Here is a 21,516-nt window from a genome sequence, read left to right as displayed (position 1 = left end):
GGAAAGTAGTTAAGCTTCCAAAATTAAACAGATTTCCACAGGAGGTTGTTAAATCCCCATCATTGAGGTTCATTCAACACAGGGCCTTAGAGAAGAAAGGCAGAGAAAAATAAGGGGACCCTAAGGGTTCCAGCAGTCACAAACCTCTTGGTTACAGCTTGGTAGAACTCTGTCTAGATAACATATGCCAAAAAGCTACGAAGATTAACTTTCTAGAACTCCTGACACTAGAGAAGATGTGGCAAAGCACAGCTGAACCTGAGTGGTCTGAGGACACTTTTTTTTCTTTATCCACAGGGATTACATCAGGCAATGAATGGTTTGGGATGGTATTACCATAATTTTAAAAGAGATTACATAAAAGCAGCAAAATACTGGTTGAAAGCTGAAGAAATGGGCAATCCAGATGCATCCTATAACCTGGGTGCTCTGCATTTAGATGGGATTTACCCAGGAGTGCCCAGCAGAAATCGAGTAAGTAAATAGTCAGTAAATGAGATACAACAATCAAATTTGGTGTTTATTTAAAAAGTTGTTTTATACCTTCTTGAGGGCCAGATTCTGCCTTCTTTACTCCTGTAGAATAGCTCTTGACTTCAGTAGCAGCCCCACTGACTTCCACGGTACTTTACATGGAGCAGAGCACTATCCAGTGTGATTAAGGGCTGCATAATCTGCGCTAGAACTTTTAAGCAGTTACACAGCACTCATATCGAAGCTGCTATTGTTGTGAAAAAAAAACATTTCAAGACAAATTTTAATTAAATTTCCCTTTCAAAGTCTGAGTTAATGTGGCCCTCATAGACCTACATATTTTATTTTTGTCTTTCTAAGCCAGGACCTAAGGACTTTATTTTTTCTTTATATATATATATATATATATATATCAAGAAAAAATAAAGTATATATATATATATATATATACACACAATTATGTTTTTTTCCAGCCGAGGATAGCATTATTTTGACGGATAATTTTATGACCAATCACATTGTTTATCGTTCAGAATGCTAAAACAAAAGTTATCAAACCTCATGCGTCAGGCTAATGGAGGCATTCGAGAGCATGTCTAGTGCCTCAATCAGTGAGCATATATGCTGCAGACAGCAGCCAGAGCTACCCAGCAAATGGTGGCAAGCATATTTCTCCTACCCAGGCGACAAAAATACATAGTACATAATAATGGCCTGCCCGTAATAATACAATTCCAAGTTAATAACAGCCCCTGCAAAAGCACTCTATGGTCCTGTATTACTTCATTCACCAAAAGCCTGAGAAAAGAGACATGTTGCTGTGTGCTCTGAAAGTTAATAAAACCAGGCTCTGTTGGATCGAATGAGGGAGATAGTTCCAGAGTCCGGGACCACTGACAAAAATACCGGATCTCCATTTTACAGCAGATGTTGCTCGTTAGAAGTTCCTGGATTAAAGAAATTGTTTAGTTGTGGTTGCTGTTGCTTTATTACAACTACTGTATAAAGCTTACTGATTATGAGAACTGGATACTCTCTCAGTTTCCCCTCCTTCTGCAGTTCTGTTCTGTCCTGCTGAGACTGTATTGCCTTATACAAACTAGCTGCATATGCTTGGGAAATTATGGGCCTGATCCCGGAGCCCATGCCCGTGTGTAGTTCATGAAAGTCACTGGGCCTACCCACACACTAAAGTCTCCAGGATTGGACGCTCTGTTCTTGCCAATCATGCAAATGATTTCTCAGATGTTAGAGAGCAAGCTTTGTTCCAGCAGGCTGTGACACTGGCAAAAACAGCTCCCCTAATTCACCACTTTTGTAACGACACTGGAAGCTGTCCTGTAGACAGGACTGCGTTGTTTTTACCACTAACAGTGAATGTAGGGTTAGATAGCCTGGAGGTTAAAATGCCTGTACCCTCTCTCTACACTCCAGCTTCCCCTGCTGCTATCACTGACGGTGACTTACTGGTCCATTTTTGTCAGTGTCAACTAGGGTGACCAGATGACCTGATTTTATAGGGATAGTCCCAATATTTGTTGCTTTGTCTTATATAGGCGCCTATTACCCCCCATCCCATCCCGATTTTTCATGTCTGGTCACCCTAGTGTCAACAAAGCCACACTGTATGGCACCAGAGGCCAGTTGTACATTTTATATACCTGATAAACATGCTACCACAATTTCAGCTTTAAAGAACTTCCAACCTAACCTAGTAAGGTGGTAGAAGAAAGAAACTCATTTCACCCATCTGCACAGAAAGTGATTAAACTGACCGGTTTCATTAACCAGACTGCCATTATTTATCTATCTATCTATCTATTTTTAAATGAAGCAAATACAGCGAAATAGTAATTCCCAAGGAGGTTGCCATTTTTATCTTGTTTCTTTGCAGACACTAGCTGCCGAGTACTTCTATAAAGCTGCCCAAGGTGGACATGTAGAAGGGACCATACGATGTTCTCTGTATTACATCACAGGAAATATGGAAAACTTTGCTAGAGATCCAGAAAAAGCTGTAATGTAAGGAATTAAACCCTTTTTTATAAGGAAAATCTTATTTTTTAAACCAATGATGATTCAGATCATGAAAAAAAATCATTTCAATTATGGCAGGTTCTTGATTCTTCAATCTAAAAAATTTGCATCTTTCTTCTTGAGAAACTGTTCCATTGCAATAATACTTGCTCCACTTGAATGTGTGCATATCTTAATGTTTAGGAAATAGTTAAGCCTTCATTTTCAGAGATGCTGAGCACCTGCAGCTACCTCCTAGAAACTCAAGTTGTTGCTGCCCATTATCCCAGAAAGTCTTTTGGTTGATGAAACTATTCACGTGAAATCCATGTCTACTGGTTTGTTAAAGGATATCTAATTCACAGCTTTGTAACAAGAGGTGGGACCTGCATTTTCCAATACCACTGAGGCCTTGTAGTTTCTTAGCACCTAGAGCAATTGCATCATTTTTCTCCAAAAAGCAAAAGTAATTTTATCAGCAAAACTATAGGACCATATGCTGTCCTAAATCTTTGCAGGGAACTTCCATGGATACTAATGGGAATTCCATGCAAAGATGTGCACAAGTTCAGGGGTTCTCAAACTTCATTGCACCGCAACCCCCTTCTGACAACAAAAATTACAACATGACCCTAAGAGGGGAGATCGAAGCCTGAGCCTGCCCTGGGCAGGGCGGCCAGAGCCAAAGCCCAAGCTCCACCACTATGGGTAGGAGGGGCCAAAGCCATAGCCCAAGGGCTTTAGCTCCAGGCTGGGGGCCTGTAGCCTTGAGCCCCACCACCAAGGGTTGAAGTCCTCAGGCTTAGGCTTCAGCGCCAGGCAGTGGGCTCAGGCTTGGGCTTTGGGCCTGGGCCCCAGCAAATCTAACGCCAGTCCTGGCGGCTCACAGTTTGAAAACTGCTGCACTAGTTCAACCAGAAGCTGTGGTCTTGATGCAGGACTTACTGGGTGAAATTCTATGGCCTGTGATATACAGGAGGTCAGACTAGATGTTCTAGTGCAGTGGTTCTCAACCAGGGGTATGTATATCCCTAGGGGTATGCAGAAGTCTTCCAGGAGGTACATCAACTCATCTAGCTATTACCTAGTTTCACAACAGGCTACATAAAAAGCACTAGCGAAGTCAATACAAACTAAAATTTCATACAGACAATGACTGGTTTATACTGCTCTGTATACTATACACTGAAATGTAAGTGCAATATTTATATTCCAGTCAATTTATTTTATAATGATATGGTACAAATGAGAAAGTAAGCTATTTTTCAGTAATAGTGTGCTGCGACATTTGTATTTGTCTGATTTTGTAAGCAAGTAGTCTTTAAGTGAAGGTACACAAGACAAATCAGACTCGTCAAAGAGGTACAGTAGTCTGGAAAGGCTGAGAACCACTGTAATCTAATGACCTCTTTTGCCCTTAAAAATCTATGAATTAGTAGAAGTTAGGCTACTTTGCCACCTACACCTGCACAGAGCCCAATTCATAACCAGTGTATACATTGCCACTTTTTGGTATGTTGAATTTGACCTGGAGTTTTGTTTTGATGCAGTACCAAAATTTCCATTAAAAATGTTACAGAAATAAAAGATTACCTTAGGACATTTCAACATTACTACTGCATCAGGGGCTAAATACAGGATAGAAATGTATGCCTTTAATGACAAAGAGGCGGATCCTGCACCTGCTTAAGTCAATGACAAAAGTCCTATTGGTCCCAATATGAATAGCACTGGACTATGGTGTGTGAAATGTTCATTTATTGTCATGTTTCTTCTTTTACAGCTGGGCAAAACATATTGCAGAAAAAAATGGCTACTTAGGACATGTAATCAGAAAAGCTCTCAATGCCTATTTGGAATTGTCCTGGTAAGTTTGATCTGCACTGTCTCTGAAAATTAATTCATTGTTATGTATGTGATTTATTTTTATAAACTTTTTGTGGTAAAACAGTGTAACATCTCCCCAACATACACCCAGGGTGAAATTATGACCCCTTGAAGTCAATAGCAAAACTTCTGTTTACTTTAATGGAGCTGGGATTTCACCCAGGAAGTCTCCCAGACATGAGAATAAATACAACTGAAATGAAACACACCAAAACCAGGACTATACAGAAAGGTTGTCTTTCACTGAACTGTAGACAAAACACAATTATGGGTAGCTTTTTTTCAAACCTGGCCTCCTTCATCTATTTAGCTGTTATGTGATCATCCAACAGCAGATAGGAAACTTGTTGAAAACTTGTTCATCTTAGCCTCCAATGATAGAACAAGAAGCAATGGGCTTAAACTGCAGCAAGAGAGATTTAGGCTGCACATTAGGAAAAAGTTCCTAACTGTCAGAGTAGTTAAACACTGGAATAGATTGCCTAGGGAAGTTGTGGAATCTCCATCTCTGGAGATATTTAAGAGCAGGTTAGATAAAATGTTTATCAGGGATGGTCTAGACAGTATTTGGTCCTGCCATGAGGGCAGGGGACTGGACTCGATGACCTCTCGAGGTCCCTTCCAGTCCTAGAGTCTATGAGTCTATGAGGAATCCAACACAACACCCAAAGTCACAAATGGTGGGTGAACACTCTCTTTCAAAGGGTCAGATATTAGCCTTGCCATATCATCTGTTTGCTTCCCCCAAATTGCCACTATCACCTCAATCTTTTCTGGATTGAGCTTCAGCCACTTAGTTCTCATCCATGACCCAGTCTCCCTCAAACACTGGACTAGGCTTTCAACAGCACTGCTGGAATCAGGTGAAATGGATCTATAAATGGAGATTTAGATGTCTAACACGTGCTATGTACATACACGTGCAGACAGACAGATTGATGTCAAAACAGTGCCCACAAAACACTATTAAAACTTAGTATTATATTAAAGGGGTATAGATGAGCGGACTCACCCCTGCAGCACCTCCTACTGGTCTGTCAGGGAATTAGCTCATTCCAGCTCTAGAGCACCCTCTGCAGGCCAGTGATCCACCTGTCCTCTGGCCCCCATGTCCCTCCCTGGACCCGGTGCCCCTTTAACTGGGGTGCTGCCCCCTGGCAGAACCCCACCAATCTGGGACTCCCCTCCCCAGGGAACTCCCAACCCACTACCCCCACTTTTGGCTACTGCCCAATCTCCATCTAGCCCCCATTCACTGGGGCAGACTGCACTATCAGCCACTTATCATAGGCAAAGGGGTTTGGACCTGCTGCCTTTGCCTACCCCTGGGCTTTCCCCTGCAACCCCCAGTACCAGTTGGCCTTATGCTAATCCATAGCCTGGGGCTTGTCCAGGCTGGAGCTCCCCAGCTCCTCTGCCTTTCCCCAGCCCTGCTCTACTCAGGTACTCTGTCTCTAGCTTCCTGCAGGCAGAGAGAGATTGACTGGGACTTTGGCTCACTGCCTCTTATAGGGGCTAGCTGGGCCTGATTGGGGCATGGCCACAGCTGAGCCTACTTTCCCCAATCAGCCCAGGCTTCTTGCCCCAGCCACAGCCCTCTCCTGGGCTGTTTCAAGCCCTTCAGGGCTTTACAAGGGGTAAAGCAATCAGAATTGGGATCCCATTGTGCAAGGCACTGTAAAAACATAGGAAAACCCAATGCCTGTCACAAAAAGCCTGGAATCAAAAAGTCAGGACATACTTAGCTGCTTTTGAAAATATCAGAAGTGACTTAGCCACTCAGGAACCGAAGTCTCCTGGAATCTCTATGAGACTTAGGCTCCCAAGTAACTTAGGTGCTTTTGAGAATTATACCCCACATCTTGTTCATTTACAGTAGCAGATAGTTCATTGATATCAGTCATTTTAATGCACCTGCTGGTTGCCACCTGCTTGTGCAGGTTTCCTTCAATTCTCTCTGCAGTAAATTTCTTCTCATATTACATTTTTTATCCCATGATATTTAACTTTTTGTCAGTAGCCCACGTTTCCCTTATGGTTTCCAGGTGGATTTTGTGGCACTTCCTGTGGCATTGAACTGTAACATTCTCTTCTTCTCCCAAAACAATATATTGCCTTCTTTTTATTCCACTTTCTTTCTGTTGTATAATTTTGTGATTTCATATTAGACACTTTTTTATCAGTCCATGTGAATTTGTCTGGCACATTATGTCCAAAATATTCATGTAGCTCTGATGAGCTGGAATTTTGGGACATCATTCTGGAGTTTACAAAACAACATTTATGCTGCATCTGCACAATGGTGGCAAAATAGTTGCTTTTGCCCTGGGGCCTTTCTAGGTCTTTGTGATAAGTAATCTGATGAAAAACCAAACAGCCAAAACTGTCACATCATATTTCATTCTCTCTTCATCGTGTGTGTTTTCAGTTAGCGCTATTTTTTTTAGTTTATCTACAATTTCCTCTAGAGACCTAAGCCTGGCGGCACCCAGAACTTATAGTGGACTGCAGGGAAGACAAACACATACTGCTGAGCTGAGATGCTCCTTGTCATACGCAGCACTGTACACCTTGGTGTCTCTAATCCTAGGCACATTGTTTTACACATTATTCTGTGCCAGGCATTGGTACAACAAGCAGACACTGACAGCAAAGCGTCTTCCAAAACACAGAAACACATGCTGTGACCTTAGCTATGTTCTTCATTATGAAGAGCTTTTGTTATGTTTCCCCCAAAATTTAATCGGTTACAGTGTCCAACAAGCCAGCCAATGGAGTCTCGATGCAACCTCTGAGTTTGTGCTCCAGTTCTGCATGCATGCTCATTTGCAGGCATCAGCATCGTAGTTTCTGCATGCAGGCAGCAGAGCGTAAGGAGTGTCATACTGGATGAGGCCAGTGGTCCATGTAGTATCCTGCCCTTAGCAGTGGTTAGTCCTAAAAGAAGGTTTATATCCTAAAATATGGGGGGTTATCTTTCTGATGCGGGTTCATGCAAATCAGACGACTTGACCTCTGTGTTCTGCGAATTGAAAGCACTCTCCAGTTTACTTTTATGTGGCACTTTCTAATGTGCAAAATTTTAATAAGCCCTAATTGTTTATTTTAAATAGTGCCCTATTTTAGTCCCGTTATTTTACAGGGTGCTAGAAAAGATGCCTGGGTGAAATAGGCCTGGTTCACCCAATTCTATCCTCAATTACCCCTAGGCCATTCCCACTGAAATCAATGGGAGTTCCAGGCAGATAGCTGAGAATGGGATGCTATGTCGTCAGTCCCTCAACAACTAGGAGTTGTGAGCTGGTTTCTGCAGGAGGGCCACCTGGCTTTTGATTTCCCACCACTATACATTTAGATTTGAGACAGCACAGAATGTTTAGACAGTCGTTTGCAAAGACTGGTGTTAGTTATGGAAGTCTTGCATTGTTCGATGTGTTGATCGTTCTCATCTTTAGCTCACATTAAAACCCTCTGGTTTTGAATTTGTCTCCATTCATCTCACACAGAGGTGGAAACTTCAGTTTGTTGCAGAATTTAGTGCTGACATTGCCGCAGAGCTCGGGGACATTGCCGCAGAGCTCAGTTTGTTACAGCTTGCTCCTAGACACATTGGGTCCCAATCTTAACATACTGTTTTGCTGACCAAAATGTTTTGCATATGCTAGAGGTCTCTGACTGATCCAGTGGCCACTGGTAATCCTCAAAATACGTGCGGGTCGAGCACGGAGAGCTGACTAGTCATTTGGTGCTGACTCTCTTTGTCCCTGCTGTTTCTACAAGGTTTTAGACTCTTCACTGAAAAGGATGCTTTAAAATCCTATAGAAGCAGCAGGAAAACAGGAGCAAAGCCTGTTTATTTGCATGGTGCGGCTGATATACAGTGCTGCCAACACTCACTTTTTCATCTGTGCCTCAATTTGCCCATCTGTAAATGGGGATAATGATACTCACCTCCTTTGTAAGGCACTTTTGAGACCTGCTGATGAAGAACACTAGATAATATCAGGATATTGTTATTATTTTATTATTTTAGGTCTCTTTGCTTAAGCCTCGGAAGTCATGCAATTATGTGAGAAACTTAATTTGCATTTAAAAGACCACAAACCTGTTTCTAGCCTTCATGGTTGCAGAGAACAGCTTGGAAATGTGACTCCTAGAGGCTCTAAAACCAGAAAGCAAGCAAAATTCACCCCCCATTTTTAAAGCCAGTCTCATGATTTCTTGAGTAGGGCCTGGCCTTCATGAATGAAGGAGAAGAGGAAACAGGAGCTGCCCTCAGGATCAGTCACCAGTAGACTGCCAGTTATTGAAAATGTGACATTGACTTTTATTAGTTGTATTGCAATAGTGCCTGGAAGCCACAGCCAGGACTGAGGTGCCATTGTGCTAGATGCTGATATGTGTACATCATACACAAACAAAGAGTTTACAAGCTAGATAGACAAAATGTAGGAAAAAGGGATGGAGCATACAATCAGAAGTGAAATTTGGCAAATGTAATGTTAGGTCCATGTTGTGATGATGGTGGTGTATGTGTGCGCGGACTGTTTTTATTTGTTTCAGGTTGCGGAGATGAAGCTCATTAAATACGTTATTTATAGAAGGGTTATTATGTCTTGAAACAGGCCACTCCATCTCACTTAGTGTCATAATCCAGCCTTACACACCAAACATTCTTGGAGGCGCACTTTAAAAGAGTAGAACCTTACATGGAGCTGATTCTACCTCAAAGCAGAAGAAAAGATGCTTAAACCACACTAGACCAAATTCTATTCTGTTATACCAAATGTTGCCAGTAGATGTAGCTGTTGCATAGAATATCCAATCATTTCTTTCTAAACCTTGCTCACAAATTCTGCTTGGCAAATGAATGTTTCAGAATTTATTTGGTTGTTCTAACTTTAGCTAAATCCTGATGATTTCAGGGTTTTTTTTAATTTCTGTCCTCTGTTTTAGGCATGAAGCTCTTCTGTATTATGTTTTAGCAGCAGAGGCTGGGATTGAAGTGTCACAGACAAACTTAGCACATATCTGTGAAGAGAGACCAGTAAGTAAATTTATTCATAATACATGGGCCTTTTAAATCATTAGTGATACTGTAATACTCATAACTTTCCTGTGATATAAATAGATCTACTCTTTTTCTTTCCAGGAACTAGCAAGAAGATACTTAGCTACTAATTGTGTTTGGCGATATTATAATTTCTCCATATCTCAGATCAATGCTCCCTCATTTGGTATGCTATAGCAAACTTTTATTATTTCAGATATTAATAGGATTTCAGTTTTAATCATTAGTTACAATGAGAATGTAACAACTGTGTATACAGTGTGAAATTTTTGTGCTAATGAGCAAATTAAGGAAAGAAAGGGGATGGATTATGGGGGGGTCTAGCTTTTTGCACTTTACACAACTTGAGTGTGGACAGCAAAATGGTTGTAAGCTACCTTTGCCCTTCCTTGGTTCTTGGATCTCCAGACCCAGGACTGGTCCCCCAGAAATATGCAGAGTAGCCTTTTCAGAAAGGAAACTTTAAATTAGAAAGTCCTGCCATTCACACCTTTTTCTTTTATAAATGCAGTGTTCCAACAGGAATTTCAGTAGTAGAAATATATATCTCTTTGCAGGCTTACCTTTATCTTAATGCAGTTTGTCAGATAATTTCCTTTTTTTTTTTTTTAAGTTAGTGAATAACATTTTCAAAAGCACCTGAGTGACTTAAGAGCCTAAATCTTATTTTCAGAAGTGACTAAGTCACTGATTCACATGCTGGAAAAAATGCCCTTAATGAAAGTACTTTACAGTGAGACACTTAAAGAGCTTAGTCTGTGTAGCTTATCAAAAAGAAGATCAAGAGCTGACTTAATTATGGTGTGTAAGTACTTTCACAGGGAGAATATATGGGTACTAAAAGGACTTTTTAATCTAGAAGAGAAAGGCATAACAAGAACCAATGGCTGGAAGTTAAAAGTCAGACAAATTCAAATCAGAAATAAGAAACATTTGTAATAGTGAGGGTGACTGACCACTGGAACAAACTACCTAGGAGAGTGATGGATTCTTCGTCTCTTGAGGTCTTTAAATCAAAACTCGATGCCTTTCTGGAAGTTATGCTGTAGTAAAACACAAGTTATTGGGCTCAGTACAGGGTAACTAGGAGAAATTCTATGGCCTGTGTTATGCAGGAGGTCAGAATAGATGAGCTGTTGGTTGCTTCTAGACTTAAAATCAATCTATGACTTTCAATGAAGCTTAGTCTCCTAAGTCAGTTAGAAGCTTTTGAAAATTTTATCCTGTATTTAAAAACACTGATACAATTGCTATATTTCATTCTGAGACAATGTTTTGTTGTTATAAGTGTAGTATAATAATAATGCAAGCTATTCAATGAAACAGAAAAACAACATAATATTTGAATCCAGTACCACACGGTTGGTACCTGTACCCAACTCAGTCCAGAGTGATTCACCCATTGGAACTTAGAAACACCACAGGTTTTTCTAATGGAGTGTGTAACATCCTGTGATTTGGCTCACAGAACTTACAGACTTCGCAAGTGCAGTCTTATGCCAGAGAAGCATCTAAAGTTCATCAAACTTCTGGAGTGAAATTAATTGCAAAGCATCTCTTGACTTAAATGGAGTCACGATTTCATGTCTCTTTTGGAATGAATGTTAAAAAAAAAAGTTTTTGTTTGTAAGTAATATAGCGCTCAATCTTGCACTGATTGAAGTCAGTGGCAAAATTCCCATAGACTGCAGTGGGATTGAGCCCACAGAAAATTTATAAACTCTGCAAGAGCTGAAAACTAGAGCTCATAAAATCTGCCTCACAGGCTCCGGGGTAGGGTGTGGGGGGGGGTTATAAACTCTGCAGCATGGGCTACTGTAATGATCACATTACAGGATGTTCACACATACTTGGACCAAATTTCCTCTCCTGGAACATTTCATCACCATTCTATATCAGAGATAGGAGTCCTTAAAAGTCATCCCAGGCATCACTTGGCTCTGTGCTAAGATATTCTAGCCATTCAGTTCCTCTGTGTTTGGGGAGGATTTGAACAACTAACCTAGAGAAATTCTCTCCATAGGCACAACACAGCTCTGTAGTTTGGAGAGATTTCCATCTACCACAGTGATGGATACAGAAGAAGCATCTAAACAGAACACAAGTGTTTGAAGCCAGTTCACATGATCAGGGCTAACAACTCCACTAAGCCCAGTGTTTCCCCAAAAGACTATTAGACACCAGTAGTTTTAATGAAGCCGAATGAATAAAACAATTTGAAGTTTCTAGATCTGGGGGGTTTGGAGGTTATTGTTCGTTTTGTGGTAGAGATTATGCTGCACAGTCTTCTTAGAAATTTTTTAAAGCATAGGAAAACCCATTTTTAATTAAACTCATGTCTTCAAAATGCCTTGCCTGATTAACCTGAAATGTCCTCCTAAGAGCATTGAACCAAGAAGAACAATGAGAAATTTCATTCAGAATGTGTTTTTTCCGAGGTTGGTGGGCTTGGCATAGAAAGAGGGTCACAATGTTAAGCAGAGAGAAACTATGATTATCCATAACACAATGCTCTGAATAGAAAATTCAGTAAATTCTTCAAAATATTAATAGTTCATCTCTCTCTATACAAATATTTGTTAATGCCCTGCTACTGTTACCTTCTACAGCTTACTTGAAGATGGGAGACTTCTATTACTATGGTTACCAGAACCACTCTAAAGACCTTGAGCTGTCAGTGCAGATGTATGCACAAGCTGCATTAGAGGGAGATTCACAGGTATCTTCACAGTTATAAAAATACCTTCTTGAAATACCAGTTCTAAGAACAAGCTATAAATAATCAAGATACACACATGCAGTGAACACACCTACTGGTATAAATGTATCATTTATTTTAAAGTATGATCTGAGTCACGAGTTTGCTATTTCACACTAAGATGAACTAAAATTAGCCTGGGGGATGTTTTCAGGGCTAAAGGTGAAGAGTCTAGTTTATTGTTACTCTTTTCAGTGCTACTGTAATACAAGTTAATAATAGTAGTGCACTTCCCTTAAAGCCGAGCGTTACTCCTGGGATGAACTTGGCCCAGTATGTTCCCATGAACAACCAAAAACTTCAGCATATGTGCTCTCATAATGCCAAGATATTCCAAGACATTGTACCAAAGACATGAGTAGTTTAACACTGGGCAGCCTTTTTTTCTCAGATCTCCATAGCAGATGTTCTTCAGTGTTCTGCTGTCCCTAGGCATATGGAACTCTCACGGACACCAGAAAAATTATTGCATGTGATTTGAGCAGTTACCAGAGTTGAGACACGCCCCGAGGATCTTTAAACAAAAAGCTGCCAGTGTCTGCAACAGCAGCTAAAATGGAAAGCAAAGAGAAACAAGCGTCTTCAATTTTAAATGGGAAAGACACTTCAGAGCTCCATCCTGCAACTGCATCCACACAGACAGACCCTTGTATCTCTGGAGTGCCCTACTGAAGTCAGAGGTCTGCCCAAGCAGATGCAGTTGCAGGATCAGAGCCCAAGCCATTTTGAGCTAAATTCTCCTCTCAGATGCACAATTGCAACGTCCATTGAAGTCAATAGGGTTACGTGGGAGTGGACTAATTGGGAACAGAACATGGTCCATTTCTGCTTTCAGTCTTTGTATAAGACATGTGATGATGCACTCTTCAGTTGTTGCTGTATTTGTACAGGATCTAGGGACAAAAAGCTTAGATCCTTGGTGAGCTAGTTTGAGAAAATGGCTCTCAACATTACGCTAAGATGAACTAGAATTAGCATGGGGAATGTTTTCTTGTTTCTGATGCTCTTGTAAATGTATTGTTCACATGAGCATATCTTGGGGAAATGAAATAAGGTGCTCACATTTATTCAGTGAAGATCACAGAACCATATGGTATTAAAATAAAAAAGGTAAAAAAAATTGTAATTATTGACATGCCGATCAGTAGCCCAATCTATCTCCCACTGAAGTCAGTGATAAAACTTTCATTGAGCTCAGTGTAGCAGGGTCAGACCTTAGATTCATGTATTTTCTTCTATATAATAGTATCTTTTATGTATTTTAGGGATTCTTTAATTTGGCCCTTCTCATGGAAGAGGGTAATTCCATTCCTCCCTACATTTTAGATCACTTACAGATTAACAGGACTCTCCGGTCTACTAATATTTCCATCCTTCAGGAGCTTTATCAAAGGTGAGTTTATATATTCATCTTTCAGTACCAAGAGCTAGAATTCTTATCTTTACTCACATTATTACTTGTTGCAAATATCACTGGGACTAGTTGAGTGCTCTGATCCCGCACTGGAGCCTTAAATTTTACTGCCAAACTAGGCTCTAGCAATTTGTACCTGTTCCATTTGTAAAATGCCGAAGATAGGCTTTTAACTGCAAATATGAGAAATAATATAGAGTACTGAATTAGGAACGCTTCCATTTATTTCTGCTCGTTTTGCTATGACATGCTGACATGTCTGCTTTCACTTTGGAAATTCTGGCTTTTCTTCAAGCGTCCTTTGCATATTCCCACTCACGCGATGCACTAGTGTATGCAGCTCAGACAGTGGAACCTTCTCGTAGCAGTGCTTGTTAGCACGCACACATGCCCCTCCTGCTCCTCTCCTCTGTGTTCCTGAACATTCTGAGGGCAGGGCTTGTCATAGTATAATTCCCAAATCTGAACCTTAGTGTCCAAAAATGGGTACTAGCATGAATTTTCCTAAGCTTAATTACCAGCTTAGATCTGATAGGCTGCCACTCAAGACTTAGGTAGAGCGCCTGATAGACTCTGGTCTCCCCAGACCCTTCCCTGAGGACCCCCAAGACCCAGATTCCCTGAGTCTCACAACAAAGGGGAATAAACCATTTCCCTTCCTCACTCCTTTCTTCCCCGGAGAGAGATACAGAGATAAACACAGAGAGCAGGTGTTTCTTCCCTCCTCCCTTTCCTTTCTCCCCACCAATTCCCTGGTGAGTGCAGAATCCCTTCCCTGGAGTCTTACAAAAGATAACCAAAAATCAACTAGATTCTAAAAAAGAGGAGAACTTAATAAAAGAAGAAAAAACATAAAACTTGTCTCTGTAATCAAGATGGTAAATATACAGGGTTTTTCAGCTTATAGACAATAGAAAGAAAGCTTTCTCCAGCAGAAATACAATTTAGAATACTTTCACCCAAATACACAGTAAAACTCTACCAGCCAGATACATAGTTGCAAATACAGAAAAACAATTAAAAAGACTAAACTGTCTTTCTACTTTTGTACTTACAAAATTGGAACAGAAGATTAGAGAGCCTGTAGGTATGTGTGGTCACTCTCAGAGCCTAGAGAGAACAAAGCAAAACCCCAAAACTACAAACAAAGGCTTCCCTCCACCCAGATTTGAAAGTATCTTGTCTCCTGATTGGTCCTCTGGTCAGGTGTTGCAGGTCACTGTTTGTTAACCCTTTACAGGTGAAAGAGACATTAACCCTTAGCTATCTGTTTATGACAGGGCTATAGAAAAGGGGGGTGCAGTGCTCCCTCAGTTATTTCCAGCTGCAGCAGCGGACAAATGTGAACCTGTCCAGTTCCATTCAACCTGGATTCTTCTCTCTAAAACAACTCAGTGCCTTAGCTTAGTGTAGTGTCAGTGTTAGTGGTTAGATTTTTATTCTTAGGATAAAAGCAGCAAAGAGTCCTGTGTCACCTTATAGACTAAGAGACATATTGGAGCATGAGCTTTCATGGGTGCATGGATCCGACAAAGTGGGTATTCACCCACGAAAGCTCATGCTCCAATACGTCTGTTATTCTATAAGGTGCCACAGGACTCTTTGCTGCTTTTACAGATCCAGACTAACACGGCTACCCCCTGATACTATTCTTAGGATAGTTAGTTAAGCCTTCGGTTCTGACTATAAGTTCCATGGTGGTTCTGAAAGCTAAGAGACCTAGCTTCAAAAGATGCCTGTCTTGTCCAGCAGTCTTCCTGGTGTCAGATGCCCATACCAGATGCATGGCATGCCTCAGAGAAGGCACTCTCCTGCAAGGTGCTCCATCTGCAGAGCATTTGCCCAAGAACTTAGAAGGAGCACTAGAACAGGCCGCAAACCTTATTGCTGCAAGAAGCTCTGGCTGCAAAGCCTCCCAGATACAACTTATCTAAACAGTCTGTATCTAAGTTGAAAAGGCCAGTGTCAGCTCCTGGCCCATCAGGGACTAAGAAGATGAAGAGCACTATTCAAAAATGTCCAGTATCTGCCCTAGGATCAGGATCCAAGACCTCAGTGCAGTAAGTTTGCAGATGATTGGATCCGATCTCAACACACTCAGACTTCATCAGTGCCAGTCTCCGAAAGTAGAGCTAAACCACAGGAAAAGCCTTCAGATCCTTCTACTTTGGTTCCGAGAAAAACTGTGTGAGACAAGAAGGTTCCCATTAGTAGGGCCAAACCATGTTCAGGACACTTCTTGTATCCATCAGATCCAAATCAGAGAACATTGGGTCGTAAATCAAAGACTAAGATAGATTTTAGCTCAGGATAGATCCCTGCTTCAGAGTCATCCACCACTCCTGAAGTTCACATCAGACCTGAAGATCATTCCAGAGCCAACAGTTGTTTCTACATCACCCATCCAAACTAACCCCAGTCTCTACAGTGATATCGCAAGAGCACCATAAAATGCGAAATCAGATCTGTTCGCAGATCTACAATGGACAAAAATGATTTCTTCCCCTAAGGGGAATAGTAGGAAAGCTCCCACTTGTTATACTCCTCAGATCTCCCAGAGAGAGAAAAGGAGGAGACTGGATGAATTCTCACAGATAATATAAGACACCTCCCTTTCTCCCCCTAACACACCCTGTAGCTCTACCAATACATTTGTTTCCCCTTCTCAGTTTTACACGTCAGTCCTGTAGTTTCTCTAGTAATCTGTGTCTGATCCAATTGGATCTGAGGTTGTATCCAGAGTCTGAGGAAGGATCATCTCATGTTAGGTATACCAACATACCTCCCAGTTTCCATGCTCATGAGAAAGAACACACTTCTAGGTTTGATATCTAGAAAACATGTCCTCCTAAATATGACATGCAGCCTGAGTTTAGTTAGTGGCATGATTGGCAGATACCACTGTAGGCTAGGTGGCCCTACTGGCCTTGATGTAGACAGTATAGGAATGTTTTGAATTCTTGTCAGAACCCCTCTCCGACGAGGGGTCACAAAATGTCTTACTCCTCATCTCCGAGATTCCCAGATCAGTTGACTTCTCCTGTTTTCAAAGTTCATTCTCCTACTGTAATTTCTGATACTCTTTCAGAAGAAGAGGAGGAGCCTACAGCTCAGGTGGACTATCAAGAGTTGGAGCCAGAACTTGATGATGAATCTTTCCTGGATGAAAATATTGGAGTTGCTTCAGTTTCCAATCCCTCTGATGATGCTTTACAGTTCCACGACTTGTGGACAGAATGGCAATGGCACTGCAATTCCATCGGTCACACTGGAAGCCTCAATCCTGTTTTAAAATAAGATTATCTGTCCAATATTAGATAAGCTATTGCAGCCTGTGAAGACAGTTGGTCTACTCCTTCACTTTGTCAGGCTATATTGAAAAAAGCTGACAAATTATATCTATTGCTCTACAAGCTTTCATTCTTTCATGCATACCTTACCCCTAAGTCTTTAGTGGTAGGAGTGGAACAAAGATCCAGAAGAGGGCAATCACATTCCACACCTTCTGACAGAGAGTAAAAGAAGATGGAAGCAGCTGATAGGTATTTTCATCTGCATAGCTCAGAATTAGAGTAGCAAGTTACCAGGCAGTAATGTTAAATTATCAATATCAGTTATGGGAAAAGATGTTCATGTTTGCCAAAACACTCCCCAAAGAGCTAAGGAATCTGTCCAACACCTTGGAAACACAGGGGAAGGCAATGACTAAATATGCTTAGAGCTTCTTTTCATTTTGTAGCTTCAGCTGTGAGAATGGTTGCTTCAGCTATCATATTATGCTGACACGCTTGGCTCAGATCTTCTTTCTCTAACCTGAAACCAAATCGAAGGTAGAAGATCTTCTCTTCAGAGGTCTTGTGATTATTCAGTAATAAGGCCAAGGAGATGCTGGAGAAGATGAAGGACATGAGGTCTACTGCAAGACCTTTAGGTGTCTACCTAGCTCAGAGGAAGAGGAGTTTGAGACCTGTCTTCAGGTACCATAGAAAATTCTGTCCCCCTTCTTCATCATCTTATTGTGGATCATCTTATTGTCATCAGAAAGATGTCATTTTCAGCATCAACAGCCTTCTTCTACTCAGTCACAGAAGAGAAAGCCTTTTAAGCCGCAAATGAAGGGAAAACAACCATCAGTTGCAACATCAAATTCAAACATCAGACCTTGAGTTTGACATGATGATCAGAAGCTTCAGACCAACCTGTAACCTCCTTCCAACCCTGCCAACTTTCCCGACTTTTCTATTATGTCAGTGCTCACAATTCCATCACATCCCAAATGAATTCTGGAGATATTATTGAGTGGTTATGCCATTTGATTAGATTCCTTTCCTCTTCCCTGCCGGCATGCCACTTCTATCCCAATTCAGGGACCCTCTCACAAGAGTACGTTAAGATCAGAGAATCATTCCTTGCTGGAATCAAGAGCCACAGAGGAGCTGCCAAGGGAATTCAAAGGACAAGGTTCCTACTCCAGATATTTTCTGGTATCAGAGACAGACTGAGGACTGTGCAACGTTAGATCTATGGAAGACCTGTCTCCTTTATCAAAAAATCAAATTTCCTCATGTTGACACAAGCATCTGTCATAGCGTTCCTGACCACCTTTGAGAGCTGTTAAGTCAATCTGTCTGAAAGATGTACTTCCATATCTGTATCAGATACAGGCATCAAAAATATCTTCATTTCCTGGTTAGACAAAGACCACTTCCAGTACTAAATCTTACCCAGCTACTGTCCCATGGGTATTTACAAAGTACCTTTCCATGGTTGAAAACTTTACGCACAATCCCTCTTCAAAAAGTTAGGACTCATGGTAAACAAGAAAAAAATCTCTTCTGCCACCTACACAAAGGTTTTCTTTTATAGGAGCAGGTCTCAGTTCCCTGGAGGGCAAAGCCTTTCTATTAGAAGAAAGATGCCTGAAGCATCAATCCACTACAGAGGGGCTTCATCAAGATCCCACTTAGAGGCATGTTCTTTCTAGGCTTCATGGGTTTAGCCACTTATGTCAAAACTTATGCTCGGCTCAGGATGAAAAGTCTGCAGCTTTGGCAGATGTTAATTATGGACCAAGCACAGATGGCATGTGCATGAAGTTGACCATTTCAAGTAAGATACTGATATCCTTGACATGGTGGACTCAACATTACAATGTTCTGAGAGGGGTAGCTTTCGCCTCTCCAGTCCTATCTGAAACAGTCACCTCAGATGCCACTAGCAGGGATGGGAAGTGCATTTCGCAAATAGACAGTTCAAGGTCACTGGAGTTCTCAGGAAAACCTGGAAATGAGAGCAATCCATTGGGCTCTCAAATTATGTCTGCCTCACAGCCAGAACAGATAATGCAATTGTCACAGACAACACAATGACACTGGATTATATCAACAAATAGGGAGGGTCTCACACTTCCCAATTCTGCAAAGAAGCAGTTGCATTATGGGATTGCTGTATCCAGCACAACTTTTATCTCATAGCTCTACACCTAGCAGGCAAGGACAACTGCCTGGTAGATCAGCTGAACAGAGATGTAACAGAACTTCATGAATTGTCATTAAAGAAATATATAGATGAGATCCTCACCTTGCAGGGTTGCACATAATACAGTTAGAAGATTTATGAAGGAACTTGCTGTGATGCTTCCTGGGGGTACCCGGGATTGTAAGGCACCTCACCACCACCTGCCTTTAGTGCGAGGAAGCCTTGTCTGTGCCTGGCAAGGGTCATACCCCTGGATTGTTCTGTCCATGGACACTCACAGAATTCACAGATCTACTATTCCCAAAGAAACAGTATACCTCAGCTTACCAATTACATCTCAGGATCACTGCTCACCTCAATTTACAGCACTTAGATATGGTTATAGTGAAATCAGGTAAAAGTTTATTTAACAAATAATAGAGCTTCAAGAAGAAGCAAGTAGACTTAATGGAAATGAATCTTTACCTATAAAATAAAGTTGTAACATGCTTTCTAGAACCTAAACTTAATTAACAGGACAACCTGCCTCATAAATGTTGGCTTACTCAAAGACTCACCCCCAGGGTTAAACAGCCAGACCGGCTGTGATGCTCTGTTCATAAAACAAACACACTGGCAGCTTGTCCTTTAGGTTAAGGTGTACCTGTGCAACCCCAAAATAGTTCAAACAATCCATTTTCTTCACTGCAAACAGTGTATCCCCTGCTGGTTGTTTTTCCAGAGAAACTCCTCTGGGGACTTTGCAGTCTCTTAATTAGCATTTTACTCAGTCTGCAAATAGGCATCCATTGTGAAGTATCCAATATTCAATTTACATACAGCCAGCCATCTAGAGCATCTTCTGCTTGAAAGAAACTTGTTTTATCCCCTCTTGCTCACCAATCCCAACTCACAAACCTTAAGTTTGTGTATATATCTTCAGTGTATATATACATAACTCATTACACATTATGCACCCATACATTTTGCAATGGATATGATATCCATGTGACACAGGCTTTCAGTAGAGACCTTATGCGAGACCCTTTGATATACTATTATGTAGAGACCAGATCCAGGGGATCCATTTAGCCCTGTGCCCTGCTGTGCCCTCTGCCTGTGGATACCCAGAGATCCCTGGGTCATACTTGCCAAAATATACCCACAAATAAAGGATCCAATACCGTCATGGTATCTCAATTTACTCCTTAAACAGCTAATGACACTTCCCTTTGAGCCTATGGAAGACTGCTGTCTTTACCATCTATCTATAAAAATTGCTTTCATAGTAGCCACAGCCTCAGCTAGGTAAATGAGTGAACTACCACCACATGGCGCATCAGGTATCGTCTACAAGGATACGGTGGCCTCTGCCCTAATCCTAGATTCCTTCCCAAGGTGGTACCTGACTTTCATGTTAATCAGAATTTTTTCCCCTAGGGTTTACGCTCTCATAGGGGGGTCAAAGTTGCATATGTTAGATGCTAAAAGAGCTCTGGCTTACTGTATTACTAGAGTCGAGGAATTTCAGAAATCCTCCAGTCTCTTTATTTCATATGCAGACAGCCATAAAAGACACACACTGTCTTCAGACTTTATCTAGTGGGGTTAGACGGGGCATAGAGGAAATCTATAAGCTAGCATTCATTCCACCCCTTCTTTGGATTGGGTCATACTATCAGAGCAATTGCTACCTCCATCAATTGCCTTAGACATGTCCCAGTTGCAGAGCCCTATAGGGCTGCTACTTGGAGCTCCACACATACTTTTTACAAAACTTCTCCCTAGACCTAACGTCTGTTTGATGGAGCAGTACTATAATTCCTATTCAATTGGAACTCTGAGTCCCACCTTTCATGATGGGGTACTGCTTGCCAAACTATCAAGTGAGTGGGACTGTGCAGCAAATACCTGAAGAAGAAATGGAGGTTACTTACTTGTAACTGGAGGTTTTGTGGAGATGGGCTCTGCACTCCCCACCCACATTCCTGGGAATCCTAATGGAATTTTGACTTGAGAAGGCAAGTTTGGAAGGAACTGTGGCAGCAGGAAGTGCCACTCCCCCTCTCATTGCCTCACCTTCAGAATTTGCAGGCACACAGAAGAGAGAGGTAGGGAGGGGTTCATGAGCATTCTTAGAGGCTCTGCTACAAAAAGGATCCACCGACTCAACTGCACCTCCCCCCCCCCGGTGCGTCCCGCGAGTTAGGACCACGCAGATTCCATCTCTAAGAACTCCAGTTACGGATACGTAACAGTTATATCTGTTCCGTTTACTTACAGAGAGCTAGTTTTCTTGATATCACATAAAGCAATTCCCATTCTATCCTCTAAGTGAAGTACAGTATGTTCTGAAAGTTCACTCAGTAATCTGTAACATTGTAGAATCACCTTACAGATATTTGAGGAAGGATGACATAGTGGTTAATGCATAGACCT

The 21,516-nt window shown here is 41.4% G+C and overlaps 1 protein-coding gene across 1 annotated transcript in view; it reads left to right on the top strand.

Annotated features, from left to right (window-relative positions):
- SEL1L3 (SEL1L family member 3) overlaps nucleotides 1-21,516 on the top strand; it is a 70,259-nt gene that overhangs the window by 44,105 nt on the left and 4,638 nt on the right. Inside the window, 7 exon segments of the mRNA XM_030565226.1 lie at nucleotides 298-474; nucleotides 2,369-2,496; nucleotides 4,274-4,357; nucleotides 9,334-9,424; nucleotides 9,530-9,614; nucleotides 12,058-12,167; nucleotides 13,472-13,599. Coding sequence (XP_030421086.1) covers nucleotides 298-474; nucleotides 2,369-2,496; nucleotides 4,274-4,357; nucleotides 9,334-9,424; nucleotides 9,530-9,614; nucleotides 12,058-12,167; nucleotides 13,472-13,599 — 803 coding nt within the window.

The sequence above is a fragment of the Gopherus evgoodei genome, chromosome 5 (genome assembly GCF_007399415.2).
Source record: "Gopherus evgoodei ecotype Sinaloan lineage chromosome 5, rGopEvg1_v1.p, whole genome shotgun sequence".
NCBI lineage: Eukaryota > Metazoa > Chordata > Testudines > Testudinidae > Gopherus > Gopherus evgoodei.
Note: the sequence above shows the minus strand (reverse complement) of the source record. Positions and strands in the feature narration are given on the sequence as shown.